This window comes from Leptosomus discolor, chromosome 1 (genome assembly GCF_034619465.1).
Source record: "Leptosomus discolor isolate bLepDis1 chromosome 1, bLepDis1.hap2, whole genome shotgun sequence".
Taxonomy (NCBI): Eukaryota; Metazoa; Chordata; class Aves; order Leptosomiformes; family Leptosomidae; genus Leptosomus; species Leptosomus discolor.
Genome location: NC_141391.1, coordinates 153,285,886 through 153,301,618, shown reverse-complemented (window position 1 = coordinate 153,301,618; position 15,733 = coordinate 153,285,886). Strand labels below are relative to the sequence as shown.

The window sequence follows — 15,733 nt, the reverse complement described above, 5'->3', positions numbered from 1 at the left end:
TGGTGAGAAGTGATGCGCAGTAGGTGTCCGTCCTCCACTGACTGAACCAACCTGACACAGGGCCTAAGCTGCCAGCAAAAGCACAGGCAGGGCGAGGCAGCTTCCTGCTTTGAAAACAGAGCAGTGTTGTTCTCCTTGTTGTTTGTATGGTCTGGGAGCCCAGGTATTGGTTATATTCAGACAAAAAGCCAGGGCCTGGAAAAGGTGTTGGCAAACATTTACTGCCACATTCAAAGTCAAACAAAAAATTACAAGCATGAATCAGCCAACAAACCTGTTTCTTTCCTTTTGAAGCTCTATGACTGCTTTTTTCAACACACAGCTGGGTTGACTTCAACCTACCTACCTTCAGCCTGCATTTCAAACTGTTTTCATTCCTTCTTTTCTTGCTGTTCAGAATTTCTGTCTCCTAAAATTCCCTATTACCTAACACTATTCCATTTTTTCAAGTGCTGGCCTTTAGCACTTATTAGTCAGCTTGTTTCTTCTTGTAGATTTTTTGTTGAAATTTGCTCAAAAAAAGGTTACTTAGTGTAGTATCCTTTAATGGTCTTGCATCACACTGCCCCACAAACCAGAAATCTGCATTCAAGAGTAAGGGTGCTGTACCCATAAACTCTAACTGGACCTTGTTGTCTCTGTTTTTTCTCAACTACATTCCTTTAGTTTAGTACTTTACTGTACAGCAATGTCGCTGATGGAATGAATTTTCTGAAGTCACTGGTACTTTGGGTATGCCTGTAAGACACATTTGTTGGATCTGAGTTTCAAAAAATGTGGATTACTTGCTGTTCCTGTGTAAATTGGGTCCCCTAGAGATATCAGGTATGGCCACCTAGTGCCTAGACATTTTTGAAAAGTCGGTCTGTTCTGTTGAAAAGCAACAGAAATCACGTGATCAAATGAGACTGATAAAATCTTGAGTCATTTTGGCATTGCCCAGTATTGTTTGTTCAGATAGAGTTAATCTCAGCTGACATTAGTCACCTAAAGAGTTAAGAAGTCTGTAGACCTGTGCTAGAAGAATAGGCTCCCCGGTCAGTGGAGAGAGTTGAGCAACTCCAATGATTCATCTCACCTATCTTACACTGAAGGGAGTCATTCCTGTTCTGTCCCTGTTGACTGTAGAGGACTCTGCCTAGACCCCTATCATGGCTCCATATCTAGCTTTTAGGCAGCTGAACCCACCCTTCCCTTGCAGAATTGGCGCTAAAGATAATAAATTATTCTGTTTGTTTCATTCCAAAGGCTGACTTTAAGAAGGCAGATTTCATCAATACCCGGACCACGAGAGCCTATAACTCACTAAAAGACTGAATCAGAGCATAACACCACTGAAGACAAATGAGATTATACATCAGTTAATGTAACTATCTTCACGTGGTTGGTGTTGCCATCATGAACCACGAAGTATCTCAGAAAAAAGAGGCTGATTTTGTATAAGACTGGGGTGACTAGAGGGTAGCTGTTTTGTGTTTTTAATCCTAATCACCTTGTTGTCACTGTATATATCAATATAAGAATAACCAAAGATGGATTCTTCAGGATGTCTGAGGTGAAGTTTCATCCACATTTACCACTAGTTGAAGCTTCAGATGACTGCCTTTAGTTTAACAGGCATTTATACAGAGAGGTTTGAAATGCTGATTGGCAGCAAATTCTTTTCAGACTGTTTTATACGGAGTGTTTTCTACCGTGGGTAAGCATCAAGAGCACTGCTCAGGACATAGTAGTTTTTCACCCTTTTTTTTCTTCCCACATGCTAAATAAGAGTCTCCAGGCTCTATGAGTATACACAAGAAGCTGTTTCACTACCTGCATTATAAAAGCACCAGTGAAGTTAAAGTGGTTATTTTTGTATTGCTTGTGTTCATGCACTCACTGATTCTTAAGCCTCTTTCCTTTGAGTTTTCAGCAGCAACAACAACAAAATTGATTTTACATGGGTCTCATCGTCCCTTTTGCTCCTCTCATCCTCCTTCACATGGTGGTTTGAATTTATAACTGCGTCCAGAAAGGGTTTTAACTAGAACCACTATGTTTCAGACACTTTGGGCTGAACTTAGACCTGTCATTCTTTGCTAGTTGGTGGAAGAGTGATTCGCTGGTGATTCAGTGATTGTTTTAAGGAAATTGAATTTTCAAAATGATTCTGTTGATAATCTATATATAGTAAAGGGAGAGGAGTCTTGCCTTTATTTTTGAAATAATAGGTGCACACACACAAGAGGTTGGGCTCCATGCTGCTTGAAGAATTCGTCTGATCCTGCTTCATATTCTCTTACTTGAAATCATCATCCTCCCTACAGCAATTATGTGCAATGCAATAACTGAAGGACTGTGTCTGCACATGTGGGAATAGATAACAGGAGGAGAAAAATTCCTAAGCACCTAAAGGCTGTTCCCATGATATGATCCTCAGAGAGGGAAAAGAAGCACTAAAAAACCCCATCTGATACCTTCAGTAAGCGAGATTCATCTCAGCAAACCAGTAAATTGTCCATTAAACCAATAGGAAACATATATATAAATATATAAAACTCTATGGATTGGTTTATCAGCTGGAATGATCTGCCATTACTCTTCTGAAATCAAGTGAGTTAAGCTACATTCATGACAACCAAAACTTTGGCATATGTATTTACTCCTTCCTGCATGAACGGAGCCCATCCTGTACCCCCATGCTGAACTGCTGGCACAGGAGCTATTACAGCTGCTCTTAGCCAGAAGGGGATGTGTAATCCTTCGAGTAGGGACCTCACAGAGATCATCAGGCCTCTTCAGTCCAACACTCCTGGCCAAAGGTCTAGCCTCTAGCCGAAACTAACAACCAGCAGATTGTGACATTGCACTGTGTCCAAACATGTTTCTGGATATTGGGGAGCTGGATTCTGCTGGTAGGTGCACGTAGTTCTCATAGGGTTCCCGGGATGTCCCACATGTGCGTGCAGAATGGAACGTGTCCTGGGGAGGTAAGCAAACATCCCTGCTTCCCCATCGCAGATCATTTTCATAGATCTGTTAGTCCTCTGCATTTGCTTTGAATAACTCAAATCAAATGCATTCCAGTAAGAGGTTTTAAAAATACTATTTTTTTTTAAGAGGTTATTTTCAAAATACTCCAGGTCCAAAAACAACACAGGGGAGGGGAACTTACAGCACTGCATGTTAAGGAAACTGTTTTTCTAATTTTTAAAAATATGATAGAAAACAAGACAATTAAAATCTAACTTTTTCTTCTGACTTTTTAACCCAAGTAACTCTGCATATGCCATAAATGAATAAACACCAGGAAACCTGGACAAGTGTACTTTTACTGCTCACAAAGTACTCGTAAGCAAAATTAATATACAAAGAGTAAACCTGAATTCAGAGTAGCACGGGAATGATGAACTGCAGTCTAAAGATCAGGAAGGGGGCTTTTAGACATACTCAAGCACTCGTTTTGTTCTGTGAAACTCACATGGTATTTAAAAAAAAAACCCAAAACAATAAACAAAAAACAATGCTGGGCATTTTTAAATGCCCTGCTTAGTATGTCTATCCCAGTAAGATGTCCGTAAGAAGGGGGTGCAAACTTTTGGGTTGTTTCTGTTGAGTCAATGATCTTAAAGGTCTCTTCCAACCTAAACGATTCTATGATTCTGTAATTCTAGGGTAGTGTCCCGTTAAAATCAAAGCAGTGTTCAAAAGTTACAAAGAAGTATAGTATATCGGACCCGGCAACAACTGAAAGCTATAAACAGGGTTGAAAAACAATGACACACCTTGTTACAACTGATCTCCTACTTCTATGCAATCAAAAACATTTCAGCAGGACTCCAAAGAAAGCAAAGAATATTAGTCAGAGAAATAATAAAGTGTTCTCTCTAATGCAAAAAAATCTGTCTTTGGTCTTTGTTGTTATTACTGAACCTACTTGCTGGGATGCAGCAAATGTATTTTCAAGCCTTAACCCTTCCTTTAAAAGGGCAAATTAATTTTTAAATTAAATCTAGGTACAGAGACTTACACTTCTCTGTAACAGGAGAGTGTTACTGAAGGCAAGCTGTGTAATGCTCCTGTTGGCATCAGAATGCTCCTGCAAATACTTTGTTTTTACTTACAATATCCATTACAGCTTCCTTTGTCCAGTATTGCTGACCTGTCAAAGCACCTGGCAGCCTCTGTCTTCAGCTCACTTTAACTGGACTTTGCCAGTAAACTTCACCATGGGCCGTATCACCACTGGACATCTCAAACACGAAGTGATACTGTCTTTAGGGTTTGGGACGGAAAAGCCCAACAGTATCAGTTCACAGCCCTCTTGGGGAGGTGGTTCATGAGATAGCCTCATGAGTGCTATCATGCAGTCACAGTGTAAATTGCACACAAGCTACACGAAGTGATGAGACTGATGTTTCCTATGTTATTTCAATTCCAGCAGCTGCTTTTCCATTCTTTTGCTTTAATTGCTACTGATTAAAACCTCAGTTTACATTCCTGACTCATACTCTAGACCCAGCCCATCGGGAAGATAACATGACCTTAAGGCATCATCTGATATGAGACAAAGATCTGGAAACAGCCACAGAAATCGGACTGGAGAAAATGCACATTTGATCTCAACATCACAGTGCGTCAAGGACGAGGCTTGAAGAATCAGGTGTTAATATAACCATGTGAGTTTACAGCTGGCATATTGGTTTAGATGCTACATAGCATCTGCCCATTGAAAACCCAGAAGGGAGTTTTGCTCAAATATACCAAAGACAAAAGGGGGTTTATTGCAGATAGTATACATAGATCAGGGTTTTGCCATTCTCTATAGTCATACTTTGGCTATTTTAATAGGTTTGCATATGATCAGGAAATAAACCCATTTTATCTTATTTCACATGTTCAGAGCCAAAAACTTTTTATTATACACGTTAGAGGTATTGTCAGCTCAGGATCAGAAAACAGAGTTTGCTTACATCCTTTCTTCAGCTGTATCTGCCGGTGCTGTGGCCAGTGTGACTGTAAATAATTCAGGTTTAGGACCTTAACATTTGTTACAAATTTTTCCATTATTCAACCTAAGCTCCCATTCCCTTATTTGTATCCTATTATTCTTAGTGATCTCTCAGACCAGCCTAAACATCCACAGATATAAAAAAGAGGAAGCAAGCATTTGTCTTACTTGTCCTTAGCAGCTACAGTTTAAAGCCAATACTGCAAATACCCCCAAGGTATCAGGGCCTTCCGAACATGCCCACGCTTTTGGTCACAGAGCAGGCAGCACCATGACCATGAAAGGGAACAGGAACATCCACTGCAAATACAGTGCTTGTCTTTATGCTCTGTTTTCCATGCTGAGCACATACTCCGTCCAAAATCACACAGGGCCCTCTCTTACCTATGCCTGCGTTTTGCAGTCTTTAAGCTGTAATTGACTATAGGACTGTGAGCCAAGCTGCCGTCACTCGCACCTTGAAAGGTGTTGGCCTCAAAAGCCCTAAGCCTGCTCTTGCTTTCTGGGGCTCCACTACTGCCTCTAATGTATTTAGATATCTGTGAGCCCCTGTAACTTTAAATAGATTACAGGTTTCCCTCAGTTCTAGAGAGATTCAAGGACATTATTTGACCCTCACAAATATGTCTTACTCTGTGTTCACCGGGAATTGAAATAGCCAAGCCACTGGGGGGACACAATAAAATGATGAAGAGTGAAAGGGGCTTTTTTAGCTGCTGCCTAGGAGGGTATTATCTTTCAGAAAGTTCAAAAACTTTCTGAAGCCCATGAAGGTCATAAGAAAATGGGGCCCAGCCAGTATAGCTGTGTTTGGCTTGGAATAACAACAAAATAAACCAGTAATGTTGTAGTATCAGTGTTGAACTCTGCCTGGAAAGCACACTGTGCCTCAGGATGCATGAGCGCACTTGAGTTTAACTCAAAACATCAGACATTGGGCATAGCCCAATTTAAAACTGTGCATGAGTTTAAACCCCACGCAACTTATTGAGGCTGGAGAACCTTGGATGTGGAATGCAGGATGAATGATCTATAACTGAGATTAAAAAAGACTGTAGAAAAAGATCTGTTAACTAAAAGTAAGGAAATAGTATAAAGAGGAAATAGGCTTTCTCTTCATAAAACTTGCCCTTTGTAATAAAAACATTGCTTGGCAGCGTAATGGGCAGGCTGTACGGTGCATTTGTGCTGTGGTTACCTTTGTGTTTGCATTGCAGCTACAGTAACAGGCTGGATGCTGCAGAGAGAACAATGGAGGCTTTCAAAGACATCCTTTATCCTTGAGGAAGGACAGGGCAGCCACGTGAGCTGACCGCTCTCTCTGTTTGCTAGCACATTGGATTGGGTGCATTATCCGGCTTCTGCCTCACACTTAAAATGAAAAATGGGATTACAGGAACTTTACTCTATCTTTTTGAAAGTCAAAATAAGGATCCATAAGAAGATTCTTCTTTACTGATGCTAGGAAAAAAGCTGCTCTAAACATATGATACATACAGCCTTGAAATAATATTTTATTAACAGGCTCATATTTGTTGTTTTAAAAACATATGGACAAAGATTAAGGTTTTTAAAATAAAAGGAGGTGGTGATAAGAAACCCAGGCCTGATGATGTACATGCTGATGAAAAGGAGAATCTACAAAGTAATATTTACAAGCAGCATCGATCAAACAGTCGTGACAACTGTGCTTGGCAAAAGATTTGGAAAGTGCATGTCTGCTCTCAGGTTCTCCATTAAAATCAGCAAACAGCAGCTAGTTGATTCCCAACCAGGAAAGAGAACGAATAAGGTGTAGCCCTGGACAGTGGTCTCTGAGCTCTCACATGTTTATACCAACCACCTGCAGCAGATGTGTATTTTGCTCTGTCACTATTTCCACTTGTGCAGTCTGGTTGTAGGGCCTTGGCTAGAATTATTTCTCTGTAGACACAGAGCTAAAAACCAATTAAAAATCAGTGTAACATCTCAAGCCAGAGAAATCTTTTAATGAAATTCTTGTTAAACATTGAATTCTTGTTAAATGATCATGACCTTGTAATTTGGGCAAGAACACACTCCCCTGACTGCTAACAGCACCACTGGCAAGGTTTCTTTCCTTCACCCCAGGCAGTCCCCAGGATGTTTAGCTCTGGTTGCAAGCAAAGCCCAGGCATGACTAGCTGTCTTCACAAAAAGGACAGCAAATAGCCCACAGTTTACACTGATTTATGCTGTTGTCCTTTAAGCAGAGGCATCTTTATTGGAGAGGGACAGTTTAGTTTTCACATTCATGTCATTTAACGATAGCTTTTTCAGGGTAAGAAGAGGAAGGCAGGAGGAAAAGAAAAGAAGGATTTCTGTGAAGATCTTCCCAATGTTTTTTTTTCTCTTTCTGGGCCATAACAGTAACTCTCCTCCTAAACTAGGCAAAATATGATTCTTCCCCCACCCCCTTCCAAGATAAATAAATTAATGGGTTTTTGGGAAAGCCTTTGTACAACAGGCTTGCTGAAAACTGCACACATGCTATAAAGTACAAATCATTTTTGCTCTGGCTTCGCAGGCAATCTCTGAAGGTGACATCTTGCTGACAAAGTTGAGACCAGAAATAATCCAGCAGTCCCATCTCTGCTCCCATATTGAAGTCAGTTCCTTCTCCTGTAAATTTAGCAGTGAAGTCAGGGTAACATATTGCTTACGTCCATAAAACCCAAAACCAATTCCCAGACACAGAAAAGTCGGCACAGGGTGGAGGGAAGAGAGGGTCCCAAAACAAAGGATGTTGCAAGTGTGGATTTTCTTGCTGAAACAAAGGGAGATACATCTGTTTGGGTCCTTCTTCCTTACAACAGTAGCTTCATTAATACAATGGTTGCTCACAGGTCTAAAAGCTCTCCCGAGGAGGGGGATGTTAAGGTGATAACAGTGCAGGAAAGGCCTATGTGCACACACCCAGACACACACACACTGGTGTTTTGCAATACCTCTATATACAAAGAGCTGAATCCTCCAGGGGGGTGAGAGGGAATTTAAGAACATGGGCCCTGCAAGGGATACCCCTAAAATAAGGCATAGCTCATTGTCAGTGGTAAGAGGTTTCAGACGCTCTCAGGATTGCTTTCCAACCTGCCATTTCACTGCAAAGGGATATATCAGGAGAAGCAGCCTAGCTCACTGAAACTTTGTTCACATGCAAGATAATTTCTGAAGGGACAAGAGAGCCATGGCAAATATCTTATGCCTATTTATTAATCCCTGCAGAGCTTTGATGGGAACCATCTTCATTAATATTGTTCTAGTTGGAGTCCTGTATTTCCCCAAACGTGCTTCTCAGAAACTGTACCGTAATGTCTGAGGTGGTGGTTTGTGGAAATACCCCAGCTCCAGCATTTTTGTGGAAAGTGGTACTTAAAAGCCCTGCATGCTCATATTCCTTCTTGATGCCGGGTCACTTAACTGTCACTGGCTTTCACTCACAGCTGAATTAGCAGACCATCCCCATACTGCATTACTTGCCATTTTCTTCTTCCTGATATGACTTTTTCAAACTGTGAACCCTTCCCTGTATAGCTCTGACCCTTGTAATTTGCAGGTAGGGACATACAACGGCTTTCTCACACCTGTGCTGTGCAGCACCTAGTTCTTTGCACCTGACTGATAACTGCATCCACTATAGAGATTTCATAAGACAAAGTCTGTTTGGAGTCTTTCTTTAAAGGCTCCTTGTGTGACACACCTGTCCCCATAAACAGCTTTCTGCTCTAAGGGCTTCTGGGGGAGCAGGAGGGATAGTTCTTGTGAAAGTTGAGCTTGTAGTTTGATATAAATAACAATGTGGTAAAACCTCAGGTTGTAAAAAAAAAAAAAAATTAAATCACAACACCTTGGATTTTCAAGTTCTGTTAAAAGCTTTCTGTAACTGAAGCTTTTTTTTTTTTTTTCATCAATAAAGCAGCACAGGACTTTTAGACTTTAAAAATCCCTCATGTTCATTGGACTGTAGTTTTTAAATGCTTGGCCTTAAACACAAATAGTTTTAAGGGCTCAGGAGCTTTGCCATCCTGTACTTTCATTGGTGTCCCACAGACAGGCGTACTTGGGTACGGCATCTACCCCTGTTATCACGTACGTTATACATTATGCATGTATCATTACAGGTGGTCAGCTCTTCCATGTACACCAAATCAACTTGTTGCTGTCCAGAACAAACATTCCATTTCTTTTAATATGTATTCTCACTGGTCTCTGTGAAACACAGGCATGCTGCTCTCACAGCCACACTGCTGATCATGCTTGCACTAGATAGAGGATTTGGTGAGGACTTACTAATGGAGACACTAGTGATTTTGCCATCCAGGAGTATTATGAATAACTGAAAAAGTGTAAGAATAACTTCAGATTTGGATATGAATATTATCCAAGAGAAACAGGCTATAAGTCTTGTGAAGTCAGTTTTCCTAGGAATACTTCGAACTTCCTCAGGAGCGGAAACAAGCCTAAGCTGTGTTAGAATCTACAAGGACACCCTCATCTTGACGCACAGACTCAAGCGCCTGGCCAACAGAGATGTTTATGCTCAAGAATTGCAAATCACTGCACAGGGGGTCGGATAATCCTGGACATTAATGCCAGCTGGGACTGACCAGCTGAGCAGGTGACCTGCTGAGGAGGGCCTGGGAGTTACAGTGGAAACCAAGTGAAACTGGAACCAACAGCCACGTACATTGTGAACTGAGGAAACAGCATAATGGGCTACATTAGGAGAAGCATGGCCAGCAGACCAAGGGAAGCTGTTACTCCTGTTTGGCAGGGAATAACACTGCACTGGGGTGCTGTGACTTGAACCCTCCCAGTTCAAGAAAAGGAATGCCAAGAAGCTTAAGAGGATCCAGCAGAGAGCAACCAAGGTGGTGGGAAACCTAGAGTATGTAAGCTATAAGAAGAGGTTGAAGGACATGGGCTTGTTTGGCCTGGTGAAGAGAAGGCAAAGTGGGGCTGTAAAGCAACCTACAAGTACTTGAAAATGAGCCCCAGAAGCGACAGAACCAAACGTCACAATAGTGACAGGTGGCAAAGCAAGCAGCAACAGCTCAACAACATCATGCTGAGGTTTGGGAGAGTCAGGCTGGGCATCAGGAAAAAATTTCTTAGCAGGACAGTGATGTCATGCCAGAAATGGCTACCCAGAGAGGTCAGAGGACACTCCATCTTTACCACTTTTGAAGACTTGGCGAGAAAAAAACGGCATGGTAACTCAGTATTTCCCGTTCTGTGCACAGTGAAAACGGTGACATCTTCAGCGCAACCACGACAGTTGCTGACAACAGATGACATTTCAATGGTACTTCTGTGTTTTCTCACCTTCAGTACTATATTGTTTCTACAGGATTTTAAAAGCTTCTTGGCATAAAGTGAAAGAATAACAAACCAGTTTATGTTCATGGGGATAGAAAGATAAATTCTTTGAGCTAACTTTAGCTGAAGACTAGGAAATATTTTCCAGTTGAAGCCAATCTCATCTGCTAGTTGGGGATTCAAACTCCATTTGGCCCTAGCAAGCTACAAGAAGCAGACCAGAGTAACATTTGTTCCAACTAACATTAGCATTAACTTGGTTTGGCCAATGACACTAGAACAAGATGTTTTGACCTTCTGGTAGCATAAAGAACACCCCTTTCTTGTTCCATAGCACAAAGCTTAGCTTCACAGCAAAGCAGATAGTTTTTCACAGCTTTTGAATGCTTCTGTATTTCTGTGTTATTCTAATCAAGCCAACAGTTCTGCCTCCGTGAAATTTCATACAACCCTTACCTGAAAGGAAAAATACATGTTGAGGAAAAAAACAACACTAACTTACAGACATTCCTGAAGTGGGTCTTAAAATCATCACTGCAAAAGAGCTTCCCCATATCTATTTTCAAAATCTACTGTACTTTTGCTTGAGCTTTGATTTTTTACAATGCTGACAGCTTCCCTTACCGTACTTTCATCCTTTTGTCCTCTCCTTTCAGTATAACTCTCACATTACAGCTTTAACACTCACTATCAGTCAGACTGGGCCAGCTTTGGAAATTCCTTTAATCAACTCACTAATTAGAAACTTATATGTGAACCCCACGTCAAGAAGCACTCCAGTCTCTTAAAGGACATTGAGTCTCGCCTAGCTGATGAATGAGCAATGCAGTCAATTATGAAAAAGGTCTCAGATAAGGAGGGAACCTTAGCTTGTTTGTTAGCTGTTCGCAGCAGCCAACATCAATAGATGGCTTCCAGAGGAATTCAAATCTTGGGTCCTCAGTACAAAAGTTTGCATAATGTGGCACTTGTTTTTCTCATTACAGTTACCACATTAATGCTAATTATCATGTTCAGTAGGTAAAAATATTAGAGGTTGGTATTATTAGTTAAAGAGCTAGGACTTGCATGTATAGATTCATTTTAGTTTATGAGCCTTCATTCTTTTTTTTGTTTTGTTTCTTAGAGATTTATATCAGGGAGGAAAGAGGAGAAGGATAATAATGCACTGTAGAAGTCTTCCTCATCTGAAATTTTGGAGCTTCTTTTGTAGTTAACATGATAGCTTAGAGATCAGTTTTATTCTGCTGCTTTTTTTCCAACACCTATGAGTTAGAGATGCTAGCTCACCTGGGAACTAGGTGATGTGTTAAAGAAGTGCCCATCGAGACTGAGCCTATATTTTTAAACATATTTAGAAACCTAGTTCCTACTTAGGTAAGTGGAATGGGAAAAGACCTGGGCCTGTGGGTAGCAGTTAATAGATGGATAAAGTTTGTATGGCATCTGTCACCTAGTAAATTCTGAACAAAGAAAAAGGAAGGAATAGATATCATAGCTCAGGAGGGAACAGCCCAAAATCATATGAAAGAGCTTCATATGAAAGTAATTTACTTGTTATACCCTCAAGGCAGCATGCTACAGTAATCTGCTATTCTAACAGATGTAATGAAGTTGGAGGCAGTTTGTTCACAAGGTAAATCCTGAGCTTCTTTCTTAGTTGATGTAAAATTTAAGGAATATCTGCTAAAAGCCCCATGTCTCAGCAATTTTGCTGTATTGACCAGCCTCAGTTACAGTTTTGTGAAAATGTATGAACTAGTCAGCAGTAATTACTAATAGAGGAGTTAGTCCTGTCCTTACAAAACTGAGATGCATGCTACCCTGCAGAGCCCGAGCACAGAGTTCGGATACAAGGTAATTGAGTAAGTGAAGGTAAGTGGTTTAGAAACCACCAAAGACCTGGTCATATAGGAAAAGTTTACCCTAGAGTCTTGCTTTCAAGATGTTTTAGGCCTTAAGAAACCTAGCTGCCATCACAAGTCACATATAAAATTGAAATTTTTATTCCTAAAGCAGGTAGGCACTTTAAGAAAAAAATTACATAATGCCATTTGGGAACAAAACTACCCTTTAATATTGAGTATCTTAAGCCTCTGGTATACAAAATACAGAGGAAATAACAACCTGAACACTCTGCTCAAACTTCATTCTTTGTATAAATGTTACAGTTCAGAATGTACTGCAGGAAAAGACCAACAAGTTTTACCTGTTCTTGAAGAGTATACTGGATTCCTGCACCTAAAGGTGATCTATTTATTGTTGCTCACCTGTCAGATCAATGAAAGTCTCTTGGCACCAATAAAATCTGTTATGAACTAGGTGTCCTTCAAAACAACTAGTCTTCTCTGGCATTGTCTAGAAGAGCAGTGCATGAATTAACCTCACCTTTGCCATCTCAAACACACAAGGACATAGCTCCATTCTCCCCTAAAATACCCACCTCACATTACTTTCCAGTGACAATCCATGCCACTTCCTCAGCAAAGTACTGATGTGGTAGTTTGTTGTTGTTCATGTTGCTTTTTAATCCTTCGAAAAATCTTATTGAAAGGACCATTGTTGCACTAAGTGGAATTGTATCAGTGTCTGCTAGGAGCCCACATGTATATGAAATGAACGAACAGAGCTGTATGCTAGGGGGAAAAAAAAAAAAAAAAAAAAAAAAAAAAAGGTTAAGTTACTACCAAATCTGTTCTTTAGGGCAATGGGAATATCCATAGCAACTTACTGTTTCAGAACAGTGTAACAGTTTAGAAACAAAACTATCACTATTCCTGGCAATGCTCACTTATGTCTGTGGAGCTGGAGGCTGTAATAGCAATATCAATCAAATCTTTTCTTTAAAAATTGCACAGTTATATGACCATATACTAACTTGAAAATCTTCCACTTTTTCTTTTTTTTTTTTAATAGTCCTCTCTGGTTTCAGTAGATACATCGCTTTGGAAGGGAGCTGCTCTTTACTGATGTCCTGTAGCAGCAATGAACACTGTGGAGCCCTCCTGAACATAAAGCACACGTGGCTGTGAGGCCATACGTCACCTTCTCATCCTTGCTGGAAGAATAAGAAAGGGGAGGTCTGTGTAACTTAGAGTTATAGACTGGGCAGGATTAGCTAAGCCAGAAATGTATTGGTTTAGTAATTTTTTTCATAATATATAGTTTGTTCTTACTATTAAAAATACAAATCATAGATTTTTTCCAAATATATAAGTAATCCATCCATACTACAGCTTATCACACCTGAACTCAGCTGTATAAACCAGCTTGATACAGACAGCCCTGCAGCCCAGCCTCAACTTCAGACTAAGATTTGGAAAATTACATAATTGCATCTCAGCCATCTGACAAAGACCTAGAGAAATTTTCCAAGAGATCAGAAAGGCCACAAGGATATGGATCAATCTGTCACTTAACACCACTTTTTCACAGTTGGAATGGCCTGTAATTTCAGTGACTTCTATCATCTCCCTGATCTGACTTTGGCCCCTGAATGCTTGAAGACACTTTCAAGAGGGTGAAGCTTAGAAGTGATGTGCTGTCTCTCAGAGCTGCCAATTGGCAGATGCACAATGCACTAGTCCAGTTTATGTTTTGGAAACATTGATTATATATATACTGACATGAATTGCAAGTACCTGCTTCAGATAAAGTGCTTTCTTTTGTTCTTTCCTGAGAAATTACTTTTGATAGCTATCAAACAAACTTGATATCAAAAAGCATCAATGCTCTGAGCAGCACTTCCTCTGTTCATGAGTGTTCGGACTGCTATAAGCACAACAGGTCCAGGAGTTGGTTGGGTGTTACTCCACCTTCAAGGTCAAATAACAATCAACTTTTTTTTTTTTCAAGATTTATTGTTTCTAACAGACAAATGTAGATTAAATATACTCAGCAACTCCCACACATATTTATTGTAGGAGCTTCCTCACACAATATGCTAGCTCGAGGGCACCCTTTTGCCAAAAGAGCTTTCATATCACCTAGGTTGTTTCTAGAAAGGTGTGAAATCTCTTCAGGCACACCAAATTCCAGTGTCCCTCTCTATATGTGTGCATGTGTTTGTGTGCCTATACAATTTCAAGTACATTGGTTATAAGAAGAATGTCCTCAGGAATGAGAGAAAAAAGTCAAGCGTTGAAAGTTAGGAAGAACCAGCAGTAAAATTACATTTTTTAGTCTGTCTTCTCATATTTCCAGCACATGCTCTGTATCTGCATTGGAACAGAAAGGAAGAGTTTAATCTTGAAATTAAATTACAGTCTTAATGACAGTCTAATGTCTATGTCCACAAGAATTCATAGTACTTTACAAGTAACTCGGCCTGCGTTGGCAATAGCAATTTTTGACCCTGCCTTACTGTTCACGAACACTTAATCTGGTTGAAACCCTTAGATGCCAGCTGCATATTTGCAGCAGACTGTAGTTCTAAAACTTAGTGCACTGTCTTTTTCTCTGTTTTTCTCAGTTAAAAACCACACAGGATAATTACAGCAGTTCTGCAACTCAGGCAGAACTCTGAACCTGCCTGAGCCATTCTCTCACTTGAAAGCGACATACCAATTACGAGTTTCATTTGGCTAGAGGCTTTAATTTATTACATTTCAACATTATGCTGAAGTTGTAACTTCATTTCACACTGCACTGGCCCACCCCGTGCCAAGAGAGGGCCAGATGCACAGATAAATGCTGAAGAGAACTTACTTTGGCAAGCCATCCCCACAATCCTGGAAGGAGGTGTTTAGGTGCCAAGTTTAGATATAAGCTTTTGCTGCATTTTGAACGTTGCCATTAAAACACGTCTGCAGTGTGACCACAAAGTGAAGTCCCCTGCCAAAACTTAACTGTAGAAAAGTGAGGACATGGCATATTTAAAATAGTACTTTTAAATGCACCCTGCATGGACAAGAGCAGCAGTGACTTATCTACCTACCAGCTCCACAAAATCACCTGGCACCTAAAAAAATGCAAACATGGAAAACCGACAAGACCCTGTTTCTCACTCAGATTGGAAAGGAGGATTAGAAGGGTAAAGAGCTCAGGTAAACTAGAACAGCTGGTTATTCTATCCAATTTTGGGCAAGGAACCCCTTGTTAGAAATAAACCCTTTGCATTTCAGCATACCCTTCTCATAATGATAATAATAATCATACCTGAAATCAGAAACTTCCAAAACATGTTTCTTCCAGAATGAGAAAAAAACATATAAGAGAATGGATTCTTTTAACAAGTGAAATGTTGAAGTTCATCTAGACCAGCTTTAAACATTTCCAGAGGGGAAAAAACTTTACATTGGCTGCATCAGAGGTGTGTCAGCGTGTCAGAGCAACCCTCTGGCTCTCCAGACAGCTAACAACAGTTTTCCCACAAGGCGTGTGTGTGTACGTGTGTGCACGCAC

General features: G+C 40.4%; 1 protein-coding gene across 1 annotated transcript in view; it reads left to right on the top strand.

Moving 5' to 3' along the window:
- Positions 1-1,317, top strand: part of PKP2 (plakophilin 2) — a 46,281-nt gene extending 44,964 nt beyond the window's left edge. Inside the window, exon 13 of the mRNA XM_086467696.1 lies at positions 1,249-1,317. Coding sequence (XP_086323822.1) covers positions 1,249-1,317 — 69 coding nt within the window. The remainder of the gene's footprint in view (positions 1-1,248) is intronic.
- The last annotated feature ends 14,416 nt before the right edge of the window (positions 1,318-15,733 follow it).